A 26,679-nucleotide genomic window follows, 5' to 3' on the forward strand; every position below is an offset into this window, starting at 1 on the left:
GTTGTTTGCGAAAATGAGTTCTAGCTCTAAAGAGTACGACTTTTAAAATGTTTAGGTTGTTATGGCTATTATGTTTATTATTTCTTAGAGTCTTGACAATTATCCACGTTTCCTTTTTGACAGTTTAAGATTAAAGTTGATGTGATTAATTAATTATTGTCACCATTACATTGTTATCTTACAAAATCTACAATTTGACAGTCAAAAAGTGAATACCCAATTTGAATAAATTATTTGATTTTGATTTTGACTCTAAACTATGACATTTGCACCTCTATGGGTTAGATAACTCAATGGGCATGGCATGTTGTTTTACAATTTCAGTACGTAAAGTACTTTTTGATGTTTCCGCTTTCCTTTTAACGACGGAACGAGTTTAAAACATTTGTTTTGAATCGATTCCCGGAAAGTTGCAATGTTAATGTTTTTGGCAATGACATATTTTAAGCGGGTTGGAGGTCGTCCCTCGCTGCACTTGTTGATACGCAGTCTCCAATCTCAGATCACGTTTAACTTTTCGGGTAATTGTTTGCTTTAAGGGAAACATCGTAATAACAGAGCCTGTCCTTCTACGTCATCCGGAACATCTTGGGACTATTGCTAGGAAGCATCGTAGGAAGTCAAACACAGTTCTTCGGTTTACATATATTGTATATTGAAGACATTAAGCTCCATTAAGCCATTACTTAGATATTCACAACTGCGTACTTATTCTACGATTCACAATGATATCATTCTACATGCATTTTACACAATATAGCTTTCACCCAATCGCTTTTCTAATGATTCATTCGACTGTCCTAACTGTCATCGCTGTTGACAGCTCTTAATGTTACCATCGCGAAGGGTTGCCACGTTTCTAACACTACAAATTGTATACATTATTTTATAATACTTGCGTTTATTTATGAATATCTAACAATCGTAAGGAAACCTGCATGCCTGCATGCTGTGTCCACAATGTCTTCAAAGATGTGTGACGACTGCCAATCCGCACTTGGCCAGTGGGTTGGACTATAGTTTTCTTTTCATCCTGAGAAGGAAACCCGTGCGTAGTGAGAATAGTGAGATGTGATCATCATCCATACTTCCATACTTCATTATAAATACGAAAGTGTGTCTGTCTGTCTACCTGTCTGTCTGCTAGCTTTTCACGGCCCAACAGTTTAACCGATTTTAATGAGGTACAGAGTTAGCTTATACCCCTGGGACGGACACTTTTTATCCCGGAAAATCAAAGAGTTCCCACGATATTCCCAACTACCCATCCGCTTAACGGATTTAAATGAATTTTTGTACAGAGGTAGCTTGGGTCCCAGAAATTAATATGGCCATTTTTTTATCAAGCTTTTACAAAGCAGAGTTCCCACGGGGTTTTTTAAAAAACCTTAATCTATGCGGACGAAGTCGCGGGTATCATCTAGTAAGATGATACATTACAATTATGATGATGGTACATACAATTTTTTTACACATTTGGTTAAAAAAATTCAGAAGTGTAACTCATACATGATAATTTATTTCCGAATGCTTTAACGAGCTCATTAGTGTTGTAAAAGTTCGCTGCAAAGTTTTACAGACCAAAAAGTTTTTCGTGTTTTTGTATTTCAAAAAAGTGGAGCGCGAAAATAGCTTGACAAAACTCGAAATGTTTTGAAAATATTTGCTTTTTTAAAGTATCGTTAGCTACATTTGTTATTACCGATGCCCGCGACATCCCTCGCGTAGATTAATTAATTAATAAAAATCTCGTGGGAACTCGATGATTTCCCGAGATAAAAGGTTCCGTTCCCGAGATCTTTGTCGATCCGTTGTTCCGTTGCGATGTAATTGAATGACAAACCAAAAAACCAACAAACAAACACACTTAGGCATTTATAATTATGGATAATGAGTTATTATTTTGAGATTTTTCATTATATGGTTTGGTTAAGCTTATTTAAACGGCCCTTTACAGAAATAACCTTTGTTCTAAAGTAATTCCGACTCAAGAGGTTTATGTAAATCTTTGAGCTCGTATAACTTAAAAACTATAGATCCTAGAACTTGGGCGCGTTTGGAACCCTCGTAGTTTTAAGTTACGTAATTAATTATCATCACTATATCGTACAAAAACAATTTCGACCATCAAAAAGAGTACAATTGTACCTACTTTGAATAAATGATTTTGACTTTGACTTTGAGGTTGACTTTGATGAAATCTGACATTCCAAAGACAGATATTTATGTCTAGAACGTGTCTTTAAAGTTTCATTGAGTTTGATTGGGATTTATTCAAATGGGGACCAAACTGCGTATGTATGGAAAGCGCTGGGGAGCGCACTCGGGTTACTTCCCTAAAAATATTTTCAACCACAAATCAAAGTCAGGGTTTCGCAACATTTTTAATTTATTTTCCAACTTTCGCGTAACAAATTAGTAGATAGCTTCTTGTCGGTGTACCTACATAGTCAAAGTTACATTATACCTTAGCAATAAACTTTTAAAAGTTATAATTGAAAATCTTTCCTGAAGGATGTCCGTACCCTGTACCTTGCTCACTTTTTAATGCCACAGACTTTATGATTTCAGCAAAGGATTTGCATTCATTATAATTAGCGAAGAAAATTTTCCGACACAAAATAGCTGAGTCTAAAGGGTTCCCTATTTCCTTAGATAATTCCCTATTTAGATGAAATTACAAAGGCATGAATGCTTTTGTAATTTTATCTAAATAGGAAATTATGAGATTTTCCTCTGATTTTTACTTTATTAGTAATTATTATAAGATCTTGCCTGGGACTTCAAGAGCATAGATTTTTATAAACCTCTAATCCTTTAACAGCTAAAGGATATCCATGATAATATATAAGAAATCAAAGGTTTAATCTTATATAAAAGGAAAAACTGACTGATTAACTGACTGAATAATAGATTGACTGGCTGACTGACTGACTGACTGATCTATCAACGCCAGCTCGTATTACTGGACAGATCTGGCTGAAATTTGGCACGTAGACAGCTATTATGACGTAGACATCGGCAGTTTTAAAAATTCAATCCCTGGGGTGAAATTTGTATAGTCCACGCGGACGAAGTCGCGGATTTGCAATCTCACCTGGTGGTAAGTGATGATGCAGTCTAAGGTTGAAGCGGACTAACCTAGAAGTAGTATGGCAGTTTTTATTAAACCCATACTCCTTTGGTTTCCGAACAGCATCATACCGGGACGCTAAAACGCTTGGCGTGGCTTTGCTGGTAGGGTGGTAACTAGCCACGGCCGAAGCCTCCCACCAGACCAGAGCAGTATCATGAACCTCCGCAAAGTAACGCCTGTTTCTATACAGGGTGTTTGGTAATTAGTATATAATGGCGACACGTACCCATGTTACTTTGATCTGATAAATACAATGCTGAAGTAAAATGACGAAATAAAATTATAACCATACAAATTTTTTTTTTTTTATGACCAAGTTTTCATGGCCCTAATGTGCCCTGACTCACTGAGATCGTTGGCCTCGGCCTATCTAAAGATGGCCAACGATCTCAGTGAGTTAGTTAATTTTAAAACTACATATTTTTAGAAAAATCTAAAACACCACAGACACAGATATTAGTTTCTAGAATATGTCTGCAAAATTTCATGGACTTTGGCTGCTTAATATTCAAATGAAATTGGAACTACAATTGTATGAAGCTAGTGACGGATAGAGCCCTGTTAACAATATCAATCGATGGCTGATATGCGTTGTCACAACTAGACCACACGTCCCGTGTCGTAGTTACATTGTAGTTACATTCAATAGGCATATTAATTAAACTCAGTCAACACATTTGGTGCTTCAGGCGTGAATTACCGTTTAATTAATATATTCAAGTACTTACACTGTAATATTGTATTGTAGCAAGTCTATTGTACCTAGGTTATTGTGTTGTAAAATGCCTTGTTTTGGATGTAATAAATATAATATTAGGTTTCGATTTACATACGACTTGTTTTAGCCCAAATTAAAAAATAGAGAGTTCTCAAATTGATGCGTTTTTGACGTGACAACGTCTCACAATTCGATAGAGCCGGCTGCACGCGCGAAAAAACATGACTCATGCGGCGTTACCTCGCTCTGAGGCGTTCCATGTAAGGCTTGAAGTGCAAGCGAGAGCGCGGAACGAGCGACAAAGAAGCACAATCGGCCTTTGTTGTCACGTTCAACTATCGTCAGTAAACCGACTTTACAGACAACCAATTTTTTTTCTATCAACGGATAAGATTATGTTTAGCAAACAGTAAACCTAAATAAGCCTAATTTAAAACAAATTGAAGTAAGTAGGTATTTGAATCAAAAACTGACTGACTAAGCGATCATAGCCTAGTGGTTAAAACGTCAGTCTTCTATTGGATAGGTCGGGGGTTCAATCCCTGTCACGCACCACTAACTTTTCAGAGCTATGTGCATTTAATTTAATTAAATAACACTTGGTTTAACGGTTTATTCCTGAGAGTTATCCATAATATTCTCAAAGGTGTGTGAAGTCTGTCAAACCACATTTGGCCCAGCGTGCTGGACTATATAGCCTAGACTCTAGGCCCTAGAATCTAGACCCATCTTATTCTGAAAGGAGACCCGTGCTCAGTAGTGAGCTGGCGATGGGTTGATGAGAATGCTGATAATGACGAATTCAAACAAGGGGTTCTCAAATCGAAGCGATTTTTTTTCCATTTTACGGGTAAGAGTATTTGTAGCAAACGTTCTAATTTGAAACATTTTTAAATCAGAAACTGACTAACTGACTTATTTCTTTAACTTGTTTCCAAAAATGGAATCCCACGCGAGTTTAGTTTTACTTCAACCATGCGCGCACTATTTTTTATTCCCATTACTACCTACCGATAGCTTCCCTAGAACACAGAATCCTAGAACAACAAAAGTTAGCAATCTTGTCTTACCATTATATAACCTCCTCGTACAGCAACAAGAGCTTGTCCCTCCTCCCTAATTAGACCTCAGGCGGCGAGATAATAGCGGCTTTTGTATACAACTTGCGCCGCAAAAGTACATAATAATTAGATACGGTTTTACTCTTATAAAAGGGCTATTTTTAAGGCCTTATCAGACAACAATAGAAAATCTTCTTAAAACTAGCTAGGTACTGCACACGGGGTTTACGGGGAGTAACCACGTGGGAGTTTTAAAAAATCTGACCTTATTATTTATCTATATCTATACTAATAAATAAAATTGAAATGTCGAGTCTGTTTGAACGGGCTAATCTTTGGTATGGCTAAACCTATTTTGACGGGACTTTCACAGACACGTAGAAGAGTAACCAAGGAGTAACATAGGCTACTTTTTAACCGACTTTGAAAAATGGAGGAGTTGTGTTTTTCTACCTATGTACACTGATATCTCCGAGTTTTCTAAACCGATCTGCGTAATTTTTTTTTAATCGTTAAGGGAACTTTGCGACATTGTTCCATAAAAAAATTGGATTCTAACTCCTGATCCTGTAGGAAATCCTGATGCTGTAGGGGATCTGACCAATCGAAGCTGCGGGCATCATCTAGTATGTATATAAAAGGAAAAGCTGACTGACTGGTCTATCAACGCACAGCTCAAACTACTGGACGAATCAGGCTGAAATTTGACATGCAGATAGCTATTATGACGTAGACATCCGCTAAGAAAGGATTTTTGAAAATTCAATTCCTAAAGGTCCTAAAACAAGGCTTTGAAATTGGTGTAGTCCACGCGGATGAAGTCACGGGCATAAGCTACTACATAATAATTCAATGCCTTAGGTATTCCTTGTCTACATTATAAACAAAACGTTTACCTACTTCAGATTTCTATAAGCAAGAATGCCCAGGGCATTGATGAGTTAGTGAGTGAGTATACCGAAGGACTTTTTACATTATTTTTTTAAATCGTAAAAATACATAATTGCCCAAAAAAAGGAGTCTAATGTTTTCAGGGTTCATGTATGTATGTGTGCGTGTATGTATGCAAGTATGTATTATATGTAGGTAATATATGTGACTTTCTATGAATGTATAATGTATATGACTTTCTTTATCCCACGATAATTTTTAAACGCCCGAACATATCTGGATAATACTTGCAAGTAGGCGGTGTCGTTAGAATCGCTAGATCTAATCCAAGATTTTTGGGAAAAATAATACAGCAGGCCATTCGTGTTTTTATTTTCAGGGTTCCGTACATCAAAATGAAAAAAGGAACCCTTATAGGATCACTTTGTTGTCTGTCTGTCTGTTTTTCTGTCCGTCTATCGTGTCTGTCAAGAAAACCTGTAGAATACTTTTCGTTGACCTAGAATCATGAAATTTGGCAGGTAGATAGGTCTTCTAGCACATAAACAGGTCTTGCGCTAAATTAGTATTTTCAATATTCAAAGTCAGATAACTATACCAAAAGGGGTACCATATGAAAGTGCTTTACCTGTAAATTCTAAAACAGGTTTTTATATTTATTTTTATGCATAAATGTATTTGATTTATGGTGCAAAATGTCGAAAAAATACCTCAGTACGGAACCCTCGGTGCATGAGTCTAACTCGCACTTGGCCGGTTTTTTAAGATTTTATTAAATAAACGTGCTTATTGTTAAGCGTACTCTGTGATGGTGATTACAATCCTCAGGCTTATGAGACTGACTAAAGATAAAGAGTGATAAAAAGTTTTAGTCATGTATTGAAGTTAATTCAACTAACAAAATTGGTGCGATCCTCGACCGTAAATTATTAATTATTAATGGTACCTAAAACTATCAATTTATTATTATCGGAGCTTGATGAATCGAGGCGCCATATTAAATCAACAGAATACCGAAAGCTCTACCATTAACAGGGCTCTCTCCGTCACTCGTTTCCACTCGTTTCATACAATAGTAGTTCCAATTTCATTTGAATATTAAGCAACCAAAGTCCATGAAATTTCGCAGACATATTCTAGAAACTAGTATCTGTGTCTGTGGTGTTTTAGATTTTTCTAAAATTATGTAGTTTTAACATTACAGGGGCTCAAAGATTTGTATGTAAATTTTTAAGACCGCGTAACTTTGAAACCGAATATTTTAACAGAAATCTGGAAAACCACAGACATAGATATTAGTTTCTAGAATATGTCTGCAAAATTTCATGGACTTTGGTTGCTTAATATTCAAATGAAATTGGAACTACGATTGTATGAAACGAGTGACGGAGAGAGCCCTCTTAATCAACTAGCAGCAAATGTTCAATTTGCTTTAGTTTAACTTACAATTATACTAAATAATCCATTTTATTCACTGATCAGCGATCTATCTGAATCAGATAAGCGGTTGAATACTGAATTGGATATTCGGCCTCCTAAAATTTATTTACATTTCATTTTGGAACAAATAAAGATTTATAAGATTTATTTATTTATCATTTATTATTATTAAGTAGGTACCTATACTAGAAGTACCTAGTAGTGTTGTTTTTCATGTTCTTTTACTGTACTTAAAAAAAACCATGGTGGCCATTTTGAAATGTTTATTATTTTGTTGCTATAGCGGCAATATTCAACTCTCTACTACTATTACGATTCACGAGATACAGCGCGCTAATAGACAGATAGACAAACGGATAGACGGACAGCGGAGGCTTAGTCCCCGCTAGCTTCGGGTACTACGGAACTCTAAAAAGCTCTAAGCAAAGGTAGGTGCAGGATTATGTAAAGTCAGCCTGAAATAGCTCATCAAAACCTTCCGTATTCTCAAATGAAATTAAAAGGCCGTTTCACAGTTGCTACGCGCGTCGCTCGTGGGTGGAATCGTTAATGCCTGTCTGATTGTACCTATTCAGCGTTCGTGCTGTGTTACCGCTCCAGAGGTCCCAGTGCCCGTTACAATTATTCCATTTCAAGAGATAACGTTTCACCTTTCATAGAAGACTTGTAGGTTTTTGATATTTGAACGATTTAAACCGTCATGTCTTACAGTTCGTTCGTCTCGTACAGGTCTCATTTCTGAATGAAAAGGATTAATGCCATGGTCCACCATCCTGACAAAGTGTGGATTATGAGACTGCACACCCTTTTGAAAATGTTATGTAGAACTCCCAGACATGCAGGTTTCCTAATAATGTTTTCCTCGAGATATTAAACCTTTTTAAAACTTTTTCTTCTCATTATGAGAGAAGACCCGTGTTCAGTAGTGGGCCGGGTGAGCTAAGATGAATATGATAACACACTTCACCTTGTATTGAAGCTAAGCATAATATATTACATAATAATCATACCTTTTATGTTCTTCTCGAACAAATACTAGCCACAGCCGCCATGCCATGGAGACTAAACAACTAAGAAGGACATACACTCTTTATTCCATTATTCTTCATAATCTGATTCAGCAATCCGACACGACCGGAGAAAAGTTTAATAAACTTAACATTTCACAACTCCTATAATAATATTTTATCATACCTTTTCACGTTCCTCGAACGACTGTTGGACAAGGCGGCGATGTCAGTCTCAATGGAGACTAACCAACTAAGCAGGAAATATTATAGAATGCAAGTACAAAAGTGCACTCTTTATAATCCGATCCGGCAATCCGACACGATCAGAGACAGATTTTATAACTCAAAATTAAATAAAAATTCCCCGACACCAAAACCTCTATAAGAAAACTAGCGAAGAGCTGATAACTTTCAAACGGCTGAACCAATTTTCTTCGATTATTGCTAAGAACACTCTTGATCAAGCCACCTTTAAAACAAAAAAAAAACTAAATTAAAATCGGTTCATTCGTTTAGGAGCTACGATCCCACAGACAGATACACAGATACACACGTCAAACTTATAACACCCCTCTTTTTGGGTCGGGGGTTAATAAACCTAACATTTTACAACTCCTAGACAAGCAGATTTAATGCGCGAGAAAATAGCTCACATATAAAAGATTTTTAATTAAAAGCCGTAACATCTACACAAATTGTACCCACTGATGAACTAATTAACAACTAACATTTCGCTTAATGACGGCTTTTACTCAGCTTATATTATATCTAGACCAAATGTGCTACAGACTTGTGTGTTTTACTGCCTGTGTCATATTTTCAACCATCGACGCAAAAAGAGGGGTGTTATAAGTTTGACGTGTGTATTTGTGTATCTGTCTCTGGCATCGTAACTCCTAAACTAATCAACCGATTTTAATTTTTTTTTTTTGTTAGAAAGTTGGCTTGATCGAGAGTGTTCTTAGCTATAATCCAAGAAAATCGGTTCAGCCGTTTAAAAGTTATCAGCTTTCTAGTTGCTGTAACCTTCACTTGTCGGGGGTGTTATAAATTTTTAATTTACAGTTGTATAGTCAGTCGTGTACCTTATGAACTTTGGGTCTTTTACTCTTTAGTCTATGGCCCGAAAAAATTGTACCTAAAGAAAATTCTGTACAGTCCCTAGAAAGGATTGTACCCAAAGACTTAAGGTAAAGCAATCACATACCTACCTATAGTAGGTACGTGACAGGACGAGATGGCTATGGATACGTACCAGCACTTTTCCAGCTATTCACCTCATTTGACTACGGTACCCTAAAAATATTCCCGTCACGAATGCTCCGGCCATGTTACGGAAACTGCTTACAGTTTGGAATTGAATATTGCTCTTATGTCACTCTGTCCCGCTCGCGAGCGAATTTTAATAAAAGCGATTTAAATGCTGGTTCCGTACAAGCAGCGGATGCAGTTTTCATCGGAGAAGTTTTAATCTTCAGGCCAAAGTTAGAAGCAGGTAAAATATTATAGGTGTATTAGTTTCTGCACCTTTTATTTATTATTTCTTACGATACCTATATTTCTTTTCAAAGCTTTCATTAGTTTCGCTTGGTAATTATAGGTATTACATGTTTTCCAGTTACAATTTTAAACCCCTATTTTTCCGCTCTAGGGGTTAATTAAAAATCCTTTCTTAGCGGGTGTCTACGTCATAAAAGCTATCTGCATGCCCGACCCGATCAGTCCAACATTTGAGCTGTGCGTTGATGAATCAGTGAGTCTATGTAAATAAATTAAGCCGTGATAGCCTAGTGGTTAAGACGTCCGCCTCCTATACGTGAGGTCAGGGGTTCGATCCCGATGATACAACTCTAATTTTTCAAGTTGTGTTAAATAAATTATTATCACTTGCTTTATAACGGTGGAGGAAAACATCGTGAGGAAACCTGCATACTTACCTGAGAGTGCTCGAAGATGTGTGATGTCTGCCAATTCGCACATGGCCAGCGTAGTGGACAACCCCTTCTCATTCTGAGAGGAGACCCGTGCTCCGTAGTGAGCCGGCGATGGGTTGATCATGATGAAAAATTAAAAGTGATTATGATCTCATAAAAGCTATTGGCTACGTATAGGCTATTTATCCCACAAAATCTGAGAGTTACCACGAACGTTTTGGCCTTATTTACCTATTCAGTGGTTTTCGCCAATGAAGTCACGGCCATCGTCAAGTGAAAATCACCTTCTGCCCAAGTTAAAGGTCGGTCAAGGTAACTGAACTTAGTTCAAGTTACGCGTCATTTAGCGTCAACATTGTTATTTGTAGCAAAAGTTTCAGTGCTTTTAGCATTTGAGCACATTACCTACATAAAACTTACTGACAAGGTCGCCCTTTCAATGAAAGGCTTTTACGGTATAATAACTCAACTAGAAATTTATTATGTTATAGAACATAATATTTTTGTGTCAGAATATACAATGTCCTTTCACAAAATAGGTGAATGTTACAGACATTTTTTTTATTGGTAAATTAATTTTAATAAAATTGATGCCTAAGACTTTGTTGTGTGGATTTAGGTTTTCTGAAAATTTGTTTACAATTTTTTTTAATCCTTTCTTAGTTGGGGTCTACATTACAGAAAGCTATGAGCAAAAAGTGTTAAGAAAGTGAAAATTCACAAAATGGATCAAATCGGCCAAATGCGAGTCAGATTCGCGCACTGACTAGAGTTCCGTACTCGGGTATTTTTTCCGACATTTTGGACGATAAATAAAAACTTTTATGCATAAAAATAAAAATAAATCTATCCTTTATGGGTTCCGTTTTTCCTTTTGAGGGACAGTACCCTAAAAAGCACAAATGAAGCCGGGACGGGCCGCTAGAAAATATAAATGTATAAAATGTATTTTACTTTGTATTTATTGCAGGAAATAAAGAACCAAACAAAGTTATAAATTTTTTATACAAACCTTACAATTTCATTTATTGAAATAAAACAAAAAAGAGACAGTACAAAACCTTTTCATAAAAAAGAAATATAACTTTTATATTTTCAATTTACTTTTTATTTATTTCATGGAGTGAGACCCAAATAACCTGCAGTTTAAATTAAATGTATCAAGAGCGCAAGCAAAAAATCGATCGAGTGCGAGCTGGACTCGCGCGCGAAGGGTTCTGTACTTAGTTCATACAAGAAATAACAATTTAAATTTTTTTTTAACTTTCAGGGTGGCCATTATAAAATATAAATTATTTGTTATTACAGCGGCAATAGAAATAATACCTACACATTCAGTGAAAATTTCAACATATTACGGTTTACGAGATACAGCCCGCTGACAGACAGACGGACGGACGGATGGTCAGACGGACAACGGAGGTTTAGTAATAGGTCCGGTTGGCACCATTTCGGTACGTAGTACGGTGTACGGACCCCTAAAAAGTGATGAACTTAAATAAATAATTCATAAAGCTTTTAATAACAGAAATTCTTGAGACAACTTTCCTCTAATTTGAAATGCAATTAAAATTCTCCACAAATGAGCCAAGATCAAAATTATTAATATCAAACAGACTCAGACTTTGAATTGCTAAATATTTAATTTATCCAGCAGTTATCACTACCCTTATTATGAATGCGAAGTTTGTTTGGTTGTTGGTTTATTTGTTCCTCAATCAGATCGCATTGGAGCAACGGATTGACCTGATTTTTTACATGGATAAAGTCAAAGACGGGATCTTTAAAAACCTAAATCAACGATTACGAAGTCGCAGGCATCCTCTGGTTATAATTAATAAAATAATATAGTTCCCCATAATGTTCTCAAAGGTGTGTAAAGTATTCCAATCATAACCATCCACACTTGGTCAGTATGATAGACTATGGCCCAAGCCTTCTCATTCTTAGTAATGGGCCGGTTAAAGGTGCCCACGCACTTGAACTGAACTGCAGCTGAACTGCGCGTCGCGTCAGCGCCCCGCACGATATTCTCTCCAGCCGCGACGCCCGTACGTCACTGCCGCGCGGCGCGGCTGGAGAGAATATCGTGCGGGGCGCTGACGCGACGCGCAGTTCAGCTGCAGTTCAGTTCAAGTGCGTGGGCATCTTAAGGGTGACTAATAAACGTAAAGCACTTAAACAGGCCATTACGCAGGCATCATAACTCCGAAACCTAACATTAAAACAAACACATGGGCCGTAGATGATTAAATTTCCACCGCACAAATGAGTTTGGGAAGGCATTAATCAGATTACTTCACGCATTAAGGGTCAATCCTTATCGGCCGCAGCCATGAAGTCGACAGCTTATTTTGACCTTCATTAGGTCGCGCACACGTTAAAATAAATAAATAAATAATGGTTTATTCGCTGGAATGTGGGTACGAGTAGGTCTTACATTAATTGAGTTACCTTACACATTATACCAGGTCATGATGTCGGTTCAGTTCGGGGAACCAGAGTAACCGACATAGCTTAGCACAGTTCAAAAACCGGCCAAGTGCGAGTCAGACTCGCGCACCGTCGGTTCCGTACTCTTGTAATTTTTCCGATATTTTGCAAGATAAATCAAAAACTATTATGCATAAAAATTAATAAAAATCTGTTTTAGAATGTACAGGTAAAGCCCTTAATGATGTATCCACAAATTCACAGTTTTTGGGTTTATTCCTTTACTTGTGCTATAAGACCTACCTACCTGCATGATTCTAGGTCAACGGGAAGTATCCTATAGATTTTCTTGACAGACACGACGAGTAAAAAGGAAAAAATTAACCCTTATAGGATCACTTTGTTGTCTGTCTGTCTGTCCGTCCGCCCGTCCGTCCACTATGTCCACAGACAGACAGACAACAAAGTGATCCTATAAGGGTTAATTTTTTCCTTTTGAGGTACGGAACCCTAAACAACCGGCCAAGTGTGAGTCAGACTCGTGTACCTAGGGTTCCGTACCACAGTAAGTAGTATTTCTTCGACATTTTTTGCTCGATAAATAAAAAACTATTATCAAAAAATAAACGTTTTTCTTTCTTTAACAGAATAATCCTTACCTTTAAATTAAAAAACTCAATTTTATAAAGATTAGATAGGCCTGCTTATTTACTTTTATGGGATATCTTTTAGATAATTAATGAAAAATTTAAATTAGCACACCAGTCATCTACTATCCTATTCACATAGTAATTATAACAATACCTACCTTTTGAGGTTTAAATTATTCAAGAAAATAATTTTTGGCTTGGCCTACGCAAATATGCTCGGGACCTTAGTTTATTCGCTTATACATAATGCCCCTTGAAAAAGTAGCCTTTATTTTTGGATGAGGGCTCTTTGTGTAATTTATACGTATTATAGGATAGGAGGTAGGTATTTATCTCGAGAGCTAATTAGTGAAAGATTTGTTTAGGTCTAGTAAGGTACATGACAGATGGTTAAAGAGCCTCGATAGAAGAAAAGGTTTTAGAGCCTCGATAGCTCAACGGTTGTGGAGCGGACTGAATTCCGAAAGGTCGGCGGTTCAAACCCCACCCGTAGCCCAATTGTCGTACCCACTCCTGGCACAAGCTTTACGCTTAATTGGAGGGGAAAGGGGAGTATAAGTCATGACTAGCATGGCTAATATTCTTTTTTAACCCCCGACCCAAAAAGAGGGGTGTTATAAGTTTGACGTTTGTATCTGTCTGTGGCATCGTAGCGCCTAAACTAATAAATCGATTTTAATTTAGTTTTTTTTATTTGAAAGGTGGCTTGATTGAGAGTGTTCTTAGCTATAATCCAAGAAAATCGGTTCAGCCGCTTGAAAGTTATCAGCTCTTTTCTATTTACTGTAACCTTCACTTGTCGGGGGTTGTTATAAATTTTTAATTTACACTTGTTTATTTAAAAAAAAAATAACGTTACGGTTTGATTACAATTAATATGAAATGCACCTGGCACCCAATTTCACGATCTGCAACAATTTTTCTATTCAATGTCGTATAAAATGCAAATAAAACTCTACTCTAACCCACTTGGTATAAGCATCAAAGTCGCTGGAATATCGTAACTTCGTATCATCTTACAACAAGAAATCAATAAATTGGACTTGTTATTTATTACATTGAATCCCAAACCGACTACAACTTAGCTGTAATTCGAACGTCAAGAACAAAAGTGTTATAAATAAAATATAACAATTTGCTAGAATATGATTCCGAAACATATTATAATATCTACTCTATTATGTTAAAATCCTGATTATGAAATCAAAATGTGTTACATAATATTATTGGCATGCCTACCTTATTCACGTACATTATTAATATAATAATGAACAAGTGTAAATTAAAAATTTATAACACCCCCGACAAGTGAAGGTTACAGTAACTAGAAATGAGCTGATAACTTTCGAACGGCTGAACTGATTTTCTTGGATTATAGCTAAGAACACTCTCGATCAAGCCGCCTTTCAATAAAAAAAAAAAAAACTAAATTAAAATCGGTTCATTAGTTTAGGAGCTACGATGCCACAAACAGATACACAGATACAAAGATACACAGATACCCAGATACACACATACACACGTCAAACTTATAACACCCCTCTTTTTGGGTCGGGGGTTAAAAACTGGATATAACGATAGAACCGAGCGTCCTTATGCAATTTTTCACTCACTTTAACGGTGAAGGAAAACATAGTGAGGAAACCTGCTGATGCCTGAGAGTTTTCTCACTCGGCCAGCGTGGTAGATTATGATCAAACCCTTCTCACTCTGACAAGGGATCCGTGCTCAGTAGTGAGCCAGCGACGGGTTGACCATGATGATCATTGATGATGTTGACTTATCACCTACATAGGAGATCAGGATGTAAAAAAAAAACAAATTGATGCTTACAATTTTATTTTATTAGTTTTAGAAAAACACAATTTACTTACAATTAGATTAGTTTTTAAGTTACATGAATATATGCTAGGTACGCCGAAAGTTAAAAGTTTAAGTTTAACAAACATTCTGCTACTAAGTAGGTAAGTATAAAAAATGTAAAAAAAACATTAAATGATGCTTACAATTTTATTTTATTAGTTTTAGAAAAACACAATTTACTAACAATTAGATTAGTTTTTTAAGTTACATGAATGTATGCTAGGTACGCCGAAAGTTAAAAGTTTAAGTTTAACAAACATTCTGCTACTAAGTAGGTAAGTATAAAAAAATTATGGATTACAAATGAAATGCTCATGGAATAAAATAAATTTAAAGATTTTTTAATTGAATAGCTCTGATTATGATAATAATGTATTTTATTGAGATTGGATTATTACATTAATAATTGTATTGATTTGCTATGAAATATTTCAAATTAATTCCTTAAAAAAATGGGGAATAAAAATCCAATGAAAAATTATTATTAAATTAAATAAATGACTAAAATATATGCGTTGATGTGTCAAAAGTTACATGAGTTACGCAAATGTTAGAAAATTAATTTATATTTTTGAATCCGCTATTATGGGTCCATAACAATAATAATAGGTAATAGGCATTTCATTGGTTTTGGATTGCATTCATTGTATTAATTTATTATGAAATGTTCCAAATTAATTCGTTAAAAATGTGGAAAAATCTATAGAAAAATGAAATTAAACAAGACAAAACTATGATAAAGCTGCATAAAGACTGATGAAAGATAACTCACAAAATGACTTGATAAAAAAATATAAAAAAATGTCTGATTTTTAGGAAATATGACCTACAAATTGATTTGTTCAAAAGACAAAAATGTAAAAAATGATTTCTTATAAAAATACAAACACATGTTTTATGATGGTACGACTCCACTATCGGGATTCGGATGATTCAAGTTCGAGCTTTCACGATATTTCGACATTCGGCTAATTAAGTGGCCACACTATGCGGGAAGAGACGAATTTTTAATAAGTTTGGCAAATGATCCAGCCAGCAGACTCAACATTCTCTGACAACGAATGGTCCTCCCTGTGGGGTGTAAGACATATCCCGGAAAAACAAAAAGAGTTCCCGCGGCATTTTGAAAAACCCCTTTATTCGCGCCAGTCATTCGTGTTTGTGCGAATTTGCAAAACGATACGATTGTCACCGGCCACATATTTCGCAATATCACGAACCATTTGCCGAAGCTCGACAGTGGAACCATACCATAAAAAATATTACAAAATTATCCTAAAAAAAAAAGAAACTATATTAATAGACATGCAAAAAACTTATAAAGCAAGAAATTGTTGAATCGTCAAGCCTGTTGATAAAGACTTCAAATAAAGTATGGCCAGCATACTTCACTATGAACCAGATAGTTTTCGATCAACTATGACGCTGTGGTTTACTTCACTACTTACTAAAATAGTAAAATAAACAAATTGCGAATTGGCTGACGATCCAATTACCTATTTATTAGGTAATGTTTAATAATAGACAAAGAGCGCACGAGGTCCAGACCTTTGTTATTTTATAAAACTTTCTATGAAGTTTCTATGAAGTTTGGATTATGGTGGCTTTGGCAGATAACAGGTAACGAAGACGTATAAAATCTTTCTAGAAAATATAAAGTCTAATATTCTAATATTTGCTTCGGAATAGAATTAAAAATCATGTCATACATTGCCAGACCTTTAATATCGTGGCACGCCTTGACAGCCACCCTTAAATTTTAATATGTCTTGGGAAACCCCTGACATATTTAAGTTTAAGGGCAGGGAGTTGCCAAGATACAGTGTTTCTGGCAATGCATGACGTGATTTATAATTAAATTAAAGTATTCCGAAGAAAATATTTAAAAAAAATTGACTTTGATGAGAGGTTTTATACGTTTTTCTTACCTGTTATCTCCCAAAACCGCCATAATCCAAACTTCATAGTCGCTGATCGCACCTCCCTGTTGTGGGGACAATGCGCAGAGAAACTTTCAGCCTTTCAGCTTTTATAAAAAAACAAAGGTCTGGCCCTCACAGGCTCTTTCACTATAAGTGTCAGTACCTACATGAAAAACTATTAATACGAGAAATTGAAAAGACTCATCGAACGGCTTAGACCGCCCGCTACTATTTTACTACGAAAAACAAAAAGAAAAACTTAGGTACCCATAAATTTCCAAAAAGACTTGCCGGCGCGTTGATCTTTCCGTCAGTTGGTCCATACAAACGTAGTTTGGTTCCCATTTGAATATTAAACAATCAAACTCGATGTAATTTTGTACACACGTTCTAGAAACTAATATCTATCTGTGGTTTGCCAAATTTCCGTAAAAATAAAGTTAAAGATTCGTAAGTAATTCTTGGGACCTTGATAACTTTAATACTGAATACTTTTAAGGCCGCGATTGTACACCTACATACTTTATTCACGTAACTAAGTAGCTTACGTAATTAATTGATAACAAATTACATTAGTAGCGTTGTTAGTTAATCATGTAAGCTACTTACGTAAGTAAAACTTACAGATGTAATCGTGTCCAAACGGAAATCTGCGAAACTATAGACATATCTAAGTATGTAGATTGTAGGTACATACAGAGTTTGATTGGTTAGCATTCAATTGAGAGCCTAACTACGTTTTTTTTGGAGCGCAATACGAATAGACCACTTGACAAGCCTTTAGTTGGAGCTGAAAAAGGATTCGTTGAAGGAAGACGAGGGAGACTGCGGCGGGTTGGACGGGGCTCCGAAACTGCTGCGCGGCATTACATCGTTGTACATAAACAAAGAGCTAAACGACGCACGTTGACGCATGGAGGCCCCACGGTCCATACCTGAAAATTCAATACGGTTACACTTCTTGCTTGCTTCACCATAGGAAACGCATAACGCCTATTTTTACGGTTCCGTACCTCAAAAGGAAAAACGGAACCTTGTCTGTCAAAATTCAAAAAAAAAATCAAAATATTTTTATTCAATTAAACTTGTACAAGTGCTTTTGAATCGTCAAAATAATCTACCACTGGTTCGGAATGCCGTTCCTACCGAGAAGAACCAGCAAGAAACTCGGCGGTTGCTCTTTTCAAGTATTAAGTGTCTGTCAAGAAAACCTATAGGATACTTCCCGTTGACATAGGATCATGGAAAATGATACCACTGTGCATCAAATACGCGATTAATAAATAAGTATAAGAGAACTGGCATTCAGTGATGCCCTGGCTTGTGACGAGCTCGGTCTACCGCTGCAGCAACATTGCAGGTGCCACTACCAGTCAGTCAGTTCTGCAAAGCGTGGTGTAGGTGGAAAGCTCTTACCTTTATCAATATTGGTAGGGCAGTACTTGATGGTGTGGGCGCGGTCGCCGGTGGCGCCGCAGCGTGGGCAGCAGAAGGCGCGCAGCACGGGGCACAGCACGCGACCCCTGCAGTCCTTCAACGCATGCGCAGAGTACTTGTCTTCAGGCTCACCGTTATTCTTACAGAAAGCGCACTCCTGAAAAACATATGATTATTACTGATTTATGCGCGCCACTTCGCATGGACGACACAAAAAACCCCTATTTTACCCCCTTAGGAGTTGAATTTTCAAAAATTCCTTCTTAGCGGATCTTTAATAATGGCTGTCTGTATGCCTAATTTCAGTCCGGTCCATTTACTAGTTTGAGCTGTGCGTTGATAGATTGGTCTGTCAATCAGTCACCTTTTTAACCCCCGACCCAAAAAGAGGGGTGTTATAAGTTTGACGTCTGTATCTGTGTATCTGTGTGTCTGTGTATCTGTGTATCTGTCTGTGGCATCGTAGCGCCTAAACGAATGAACCGATTTTAATTTACTTTTTTTTGTTTGAAAGGTGGCTTGATCGAGAGTGTTCTTAGCTATAATCCAAAAAAATTGGTTCAGCCGTTTAAAAGTTATCAGCTATTTTCTAGTTTTCTTGTAGAAAAGAAGGTTAGATAACCCTTAGGTTCATAATATTCAAGTGTCAATTGACAAATGTCAAGCTGTCAAGATGGACGTTGCCTAGATATACATAATTATTTATTTGAAAATGATTTGGCGGGGGTGTTGAAAATTTTTCATTTACACTTGTATATATTTAGATTTGAGAAGCTGGCAAACAAAACGGTGTAAAGGTCCTGAAAGGTCGGCAACGCATTGGCGGCTCCTCTACTGGTGCAAATGTTGATGGGCGGCGGTAATCCCTTAACATCAGGTGACCCGCTTGCTCGTTTTAAGACCCATGCTCAGTGCTAAGGCTATCGATGGCTAAGGCCCAATGACAGCTTGTATTGACTATGTATGCCTTGGTACTTACACGAGATAAAGTTCGTTGCGTGCGCCTATTATCCTGATGGTATTTAACCACATCCTGCAGAAGGTCAAAGAGCACTTTTGGGCGGATGGATTGCAACACCGCTATTTGATCTTTGGTTAGTATTGACACGTACGAATGTGCCGCCGACAAAGCTGTAATAAAGGAAATAAAGGATTTTTCAAAATAACCTACATTTTATTGAATAAAGAAATCAATTATTCATTCATTCAATGGTTCGTGATATTCTTTGTTTTTCCGGGATATACCTAAATACACGACAGCTATTCGTTGTCATCTGTCGGCGCTGACTTGTCAAATCTATTTAAATATTCGCCGAACAAAACAATCGCCGTATCCCGAATAGTGTGGCCAGTTGATTTGCCGAATACCAAACTATCGTACGCTCGAACTTGAATCATTTGCCGAATCCCATAGTGGAGTCGTAAGTACACAATAAATATAACCAAAATCATGTTTCACAAGATATCCAAGATACTCTGCAGCACCAAATGACAGCTTGAGCTGAGATGCCGCCTTGTAAGATGCTATGTCTGGTCCACCCTCTTGTACGGCTGTGAAACTTGTCTTCTCAAAAAGCGACTAACTGCCTGCAAGCTATCGGAATGTGGATTTACAGGAAAATGCTCAAAATGACCTGAAACAGCTACACCTGCTATATGCAGCTACCTGAAAGAGTACACCAAGGTACTGGAATTGGTCCACAAAGAGAGAGAACTCTTAAGGTTAAAAATTTTGAAATTCCCCACTCGCTAAAAAATTCTTGAAATCTATGAAATAGGTACAGAATCTTACAATTATTTTCTAAAAAATGATAAGAATGCACTTACTTCTGATCATAAAGTCAAAGGCCCGGAAATTGTCGGCAGTCTTATTGGTAGATTTATCAGCCCAACCACCGCTACATGCAGCCGACTCCGTCTTAGAACCTAATCAAATTGAAAGTGTCGATTTATTTCCCAATAAAAGATTAACAAGCACGGACTGTAAGTATACTTTAGTTTTCCTTAGTTAGAAAGAAAACCTAAGGTAGTGCTTTTCCTTTTCCTGTCCGGGGTTTGATCCCGGGCACGCACCTTAAACTTTTCCGAGTTAAATATCCCTTCACGTGAAGGAAAACATCGTGAAGAAACCAGCATGCGTAAGAGTTCTCCATAATGTTCTCAATGGTGTATGAAGTCTGCCAATCCGCGCACTTGACCAGCGTGGTACTATGACCAAGCCCCTTTTCATTCTGAGAGAAGACCGATGCAGTAGTGAGCTGGCGATAGGGTTGTCCGATGCCCCGTATTTTACGGGTTACCCCGTATTTCAGCGCATGCTTATACAGAAATGCGTAATTGCGAAAAAAAATATGGGGTAAATAAAGCCCCCGTATTTTTTACAAATTCAGCCGGAGTTGGCCGGTGAAACCAAAATGTAAGGTTTTGTCCAGTAGACCGAATATTTTCCCTGTGCGGTAATACGTGGACCCACCGTGGACCAATACCCGCGTAGCCGAAACCGACTCAATATTGATTCTGTGAAGGCGGAATTAAAATTTAAATATAAAGTTAAGTTAACAATTTTGTTAGAAACAGCTTTTAAAAGCTGTTTCTTCTAAAGCTTCTTAAACCGGCCAAGTGCGAGTCAGACTCGCGCACTGAGGGTTCCGTACTCGGGTATTTTTTTCTTTCTTCTAAAACCTGTATTTTTGATTTTGGTAGCTGGCAATGGGTCGGTCATGATGATGTCGATGATATGATTAGATGGAAGGGGTCAGCCCCTCAGCAATGAGCACGGAATAGAAAAGTCAACTTACCCATGAAGTAGTTCGGAGCACTCTGTTCTGATCGACTTTCGAAGATCGATTCCGCATCATTGATGGAGAGATTCATCAAATCGAAGTCTGGCGCTGCAAAATAAAGAATTTTATCAATAAAACTAGAACCTTGATGTTACTTATTCACTTTATGTATTTCTATTGCCGCTATGACGAAAAACAAGAAAGATTTAAAAATGGCTGCCATGAAAAATAAAGGGTTTTTTCTGGTGTGATGGTACAGAACCCATCGTTTGCAAGAACAACTTGCACTTAACCCTTTTTTTTACTTGTTTCATTGTATGAATTGGCAACGGGCAGGGCACATACTCGTAATTCGGAATACCGACGTTGGGGTCCCAAAAAAAGATAGATCTTAGCCTGAGTGGATAAACGACATCGAGAGAGGTGCAGGGAGCGCTGGATTCAGGCAGCTCAAGACCGTGGCCTGTGGAAGTCCCTACAGTTGACGTCTATCGGTCGTCGATAATGATGATGATGATTACAAAAAAATACATACCAGTATCCCCAACTTGGGGCTCTGGTGGGGCGACCATGGATCCAAAGTTCTTGTTGATACGACTCTGGAACGGTGGAGCCAGGGGTGAGAATACACTTCCTTGGCCAATACTGGGCCCCCCGTGCTCTGACGCTGGATAACTCTCCTGCTGGAATAGGTATGAAACTTATGATAATAACTAATTACAAGGTTCGTGCAGGGTGACATTAGGGTTGCCAAACGTACTATAATTTATAGTATTGCACTGTATTTCGAGTTTGCGTACTATATACCTATTGTTGGAGAAACATACAGTACGCAAAAATACTATATTTTCAACATCTAACAAACGAATCTTTTATTTTAAAAATTTATAAACGTGCCTTTTCATTAACTTAATAAATCAAAAGCTCATTAAAACGTAAACGTTCATTTCAAAACTGAATGTAATAAAGCAATTATGGCACTTTTTTTTTGGCCAAAAAACTGTTAAAAAATGCAAAAAAAAAATTATAGTTAAAAATAAATAAGTAACAAATATATCTTCATCTACTTTTTCGTTTTCCAATGGCGGCAGCTTGCCGGCGCACCGCGTGCACTGCTTAGATCTTGTCTAAGTATTTGTCATCACTTGACACTCACAAAAATTACTGTCATTTTAGAACCCCTTATTTAACAACAATGAGCACAACACATTCTCAACAAAAATAAGAAAAGTGCTTCCTCCCTGGTGGCACGCCACAAAACGCCACGTCGCGCCACGTGTAAGATTTAGATCTTATCTCGGTATTTTTATTACTTGACACAAAAATTACTGCCACTTTAGAGCCCCTTATTTTGTAACAATGAGCATAATACATTCACGAAAAAATACAATGAAAAATTTAAAAAAAACTCATATCTACCTATAATTGTATTCAGTATTCCTGACCATTAAAATATCTAATTAACAAGTGAAAACCATAGACAACTTTAACATTATTTCGAAATGTGCCACATACTAGAAAAGAAAGATAATTCGCATTGCAAGTATATGCAATACAAAATGGCGGCCCGCCGCGTCGCGCCACGTGCAAGGTTTAGATCTTGTTCAGGCATTTGCTTTATAACACTTGATACTCACAAAAATTACTGTCACTTTAGAATACCATGATATTTGAAATCAATGAGCACAATTCAGTCACAAAAAAAAATTAAAAAGAAACTTGTGTCCTAGACGGAATGTACTCGTATTCCTACATATCTCTGGCCATTAAAAATTTCTAATGAACAAGCAAAATCTATCTATGTATTTCTTGTCACCTTAGAACACCTTATTTTATAAGAATGATTACAGTACATTCAAAGAAATATAATTCGCATGGCAACACAAAATGGCGGCCTGCCGCGTGCAACGCGTGCACAGTTTAGAACTATTGGATCATGTAAAATTTAGTATTACTATTTAGTTTACTGACAAAGATTACGCAATTATTATTCTCAAATACTAAACAAAATAACTGTTAACAATTCTTAAACAACAAACGAATTTAAAACGATTAAAAGTCTACCTATGACACGTCAATAGTTTTAAAATAACAAGAAGAAAGCACAATCATAATTATGATATTTGAAAATTACTCACAGTTGCTGGGTTGTCACTTATTGTCAATATTATGGACCTTGGTTCATCCATGTTTGAATTGTATTGAGGTTTGTTGAAGAATTGATCCATTTCTCTTTCCCGAAAACTTTTGCCAAATGACGCAACACTAATTGAGCCTTCAAAAATCACTTAAGAACAAGAGAACGTTCTAGTGTGCACAGCGCTATTTATAGGGCAAGCATACTGATATCATATACGAATGTATAGGTACTATCTGCTAAAGCAGGCTACTCACATACCTGCCGCTGGGGCAATCTAGGAATTTAACCCTAAATTGCCTCCTTAATTGTTATGTGTCACGATTAGATGAGATCAAGATGTGTAAAGATTAGACAAGAAGGGGCAATTTCTTCAATTGTCCCTGTGGCAGACCTTTCTAGCTCCCTAGATCGTCCCTGCCACCCTCCCATACAGTCATGTGTGTAGCGCAATTGAGGTATTTTCTTAATCTTTCTTTTTTCCTTTGTGGATTCGATAATAATGGCGTCATTCTTAACCATAGACACACAGTATTCTTAGCACGCATATGTTCCTCGGAACGTTTACTCTGATGGGGTTTTGAGACGATCAAGCGGCTTGATGGCAAGCACGTAAATTTATCTCGCTTGCTCAAGCAGCTTGATGCGGCCATTAAGCAGCTTGATCCAGCAAAAGGCACTTTTTTCATTTCCCGAATACTATTTGAACGTTGCGTCAAACAAAAATATAAAATAGCATCATTCACGTGACAAGCACGTAAATGCTTGACCCAAGCGTCAAGCAAACATTTAAACCGCTCAATATGGTTGGCTTCAGTCATTCAGACGTGTATTCATCTACAAGTTAGCCCTTGATTGCAATTTCACCTGGTGGTAAGTGCAAAAGTGCAAAAATATGCAATGTAGTATAAGATGGAAGCGGGCTAACCTGGAAGGAGTATGGTAGTTTTTATAAAACCCATACCCCTTTAGTTTGTAAACGGTATCGTATCGGAACGCTAAATTGCTTTGCCGGCAGGATGGTAACTAGCTACGGCCGAAGCCTCCCACCAGACCAGACCAGAGAAAATTTAGAAATTATAAAATTTCAAATTTTTCCTGCCAGGAATAGAGCCTGGGATCTCCCATCAATAAGAACACAGCGCTTACTACAGTGCCAGGGGGGTCGTCAAAGCCATCAAGCCCCCTTGATTGTCTCGGAAGCTCTAAACATGAACGGCAGGAATGTCTGTAGAGAAAAAAATCTAAATTGCCCCTTCCGCCATGAAACTTAAATTGCCCCTGCGGCAGGTCTGTGAGTAGCCTGCTTTATAAAACAAGTTATTGAAAGAAGTTTTTCAAAGATACCTTCAGATTGTGATTTTTTCTAGTAGGCGTATAACCAAAGTACCTACCTGTTGCTTGTTACTACGACTGTCCGATATCGATGAATCACGAATCCAATGATAATATTCATGTAATATTTGAGCCAGGCATAGTGGCAGATTAGAAATATGTTACAGTTAGAAATCTTAACGGGTAAAAAGTGGTTTTAATTGCTTAAAACGATACTTAAAACAGTCAAAAGTACTTTTGAATAAAAAAAGACGCTCAAAGGTAGTTTTAACTTAATTTGACTGAATTTTTTTTTAGGTTAAATTGGTTTTGACTAAAAGCAAAGTCATTTTTGACTAGAAATATTTAGTAAAAAGTATTTGATGTATATTGGTTTTGATGATGACTATTATAATGGAGTTAAAGATTAAGTTTTTGGTCATCCATACTAATATTATAAATGCAAAAGTGTGTCTGTCTGTCTGCTACCTTTTCACGGTCCAACAGTTTAACCGATTCTGAAGAACAGAGTTAGCTTATGTCCGGGGTGATATTTGGTACCGAGGTAACTTGCGTCCCTGTAATTGACATTGACAACTTTTCATCTCAGAAAATCAAACAGTTCCTACGGGATCTTTAAAAACCTAAATCCACGCGGACGAAGCCGCGGGCATCCTCTAGTATACTATAATATATAGATGATAAATGGGCTGTGCCAGAAGTTTTCTGCTCGTCATGATTATTATATTTACTTTCATTACGCTTCATCTACTCGATCTTGTGTTTCGCTTCGGATATCACCGGCTTGCTTCGCTCGCCACCTCCTTCATTGGCGCCACTCGACCTCGTAGTCTTTTTTTATTCAGGGCCTCCTTCTCGAGCTTCAAGTTTCACGATTCACAAAACCGACCAAGTGCGAGTCAGACTCGCGGACCGAGGGTTCCGTACTTGGGTATTTTTCCGACATTTTGCACGATAAATCAAAAACTATTTTGCATAAAAATAAATAAAAATCTGTCTTAGAATATACTCGTACATACAGGTAAAGCCCCTTTCATATGATACCCCATTTTGAAAATTGAAACACGTTTCCCTACGGAATTTTCAAATGATAGATACCTACATTGCAGGAATATAACGGATAGATAATTATTAGGTATTTCTCTAGTTACAAATGAGCTCCAGGTGTTTTCAGGCAGTTTGTTTTGAGATAAGATCTATATCCAGTCATTCCTACCTATAAAAAAAACCAAATACAACTTATGCAATTTTTCTCTGTCAAATGGTACCCACACTAGGTAATTGTGGGTACCTAATTTGCATAAACAATATACCAATAGCTTTTACAACAAATGTTAGACACTCGGTTCACTAACTAAGGTATATTCTAAGGTTAACATAAAATAAAGGTAAACTAATATAATGGTATTAAGTACGATTAAGTAATCAGAATGGCGGGGGCAAAATAATGACTAACAATCTGAGTGTGAAAAATCAGATTTACCCATTGGCTCCACATATTGTGGAGTAAGTTAAGATATTATATACCATTTTGGTATTGTGGAGTTATCTACCCTAGTCAGTCAGTCAAGAATTTTACTAAGTGAGTAGGTAGGTAGGTGTTCTAGCTGTAACTTCTGTTTGCATCAACATTAATGCACCGTTTTCAGCGAAATCGAGCGAGATTGCGATCTATAGATTTCACGATACATGCAGCATATAATGATGCAGCAATTTGAATAATGGATCTGAATATATGGGCGCTTAAATAGCAAATACGTAGAACTACCTTGTGCTGAATCTACCACGCTGCTTGTAAGTGGAAGATTACCTACTAAAATATAGCCCCCAAACACTTACGAGCTAGAAAAAAACCGGCCAAGTGCGGGTCAGACTCGCGCACTGAGGGTTCAACAATTTGCACGATAAATCAAAAACTATTAGAAGTAC

The 26,679-nt window shown here is 37.1% G+C and overlaps 2 protein-coding genes across 3 annotated transcripts in view; one reads left to right on the forward strand and one right to left on the reverse strand.

Annotated features, from left to right (window-relative positions):
• The window catches only part of LOC123873125 (dopamine D2-like receptor), a 159,136-nt gene that overhangs the window by 25,624 nt on the left and 106,833 nt on the right, over positions 1 to 26,679 (forward strand). The window lies entirely within an intron of this gene.
• Positions 15,270 to 23,596, reverse strand: LOC123873130. 2 transcript variants are annotated; one of them, XM_045917843.1, is made up of 7 exons: positions 23,417 to 23,596; positions 21,814 to 21,958; positions 21,294 to 21,386; positions 20,323 to 20,421; positions 19,475 to 19,626; positions 18,475 to 18,652; positions 15,270 to 17,993 (listed from the first exon to the last, which is right to left on the reverse strand). In XM_045917843.1, exons 1-7 carry the CDS (start codon positions 23,504 to 23,506, stop codon positions 17,839 to 17,841), a joined length of 912 nt encoding a protein of 303 aa, XP_045773799.1. In that variant the 5' UTR covers positions 23,507 to 23,596; the 3' UTR covers positions 15,270 to 17,838. The 2 variants fall into 2 exon arrangements, with proteins under 2 accessions (XP_045773799.1, XP_045773798.1); XM_045917842.1 differs by having other exon boundaries at positions 21,814 to 21,961; positions 23,417 to 23,595.

This window comes from Maniola jurtina, chromosome 16, assembly GCF_905333055.1.
Source record: "Maniola jurtina chromosome 16, ilManJurt1.1, whole genome shotgun sequence".
NCBI lineage: Eukaryota > Metazoa > Arthropoda > Insecta > Lepidoptera > Nymphalidae > Maniola > Maniola jurtina.

Bases quoted from the DNA above. Each gene is read 5' to 3' on its own strand.
- LOC123873130 (XM_045917842.1), bottom strand. From the start codon at position 23,506: ATGGATCAATTCTTCAACAAACCTCAATACAATTCAAACATGGATGAA. The intron at 20,422-21,293 runs GTAAGTTGACTT...CAATTTGATTAG, and splicing joins TGCTCCGAACTACTTCATGG to GTTCTAAGACGGAGTCGGCT. The intron at 19,627-20,322 runs GTAAGTGCATTC...CCTTTATTACAG, and splicing joins CTTTGACTTTATGATCAGAA to CTTTGTCGGCGGCACATTCG.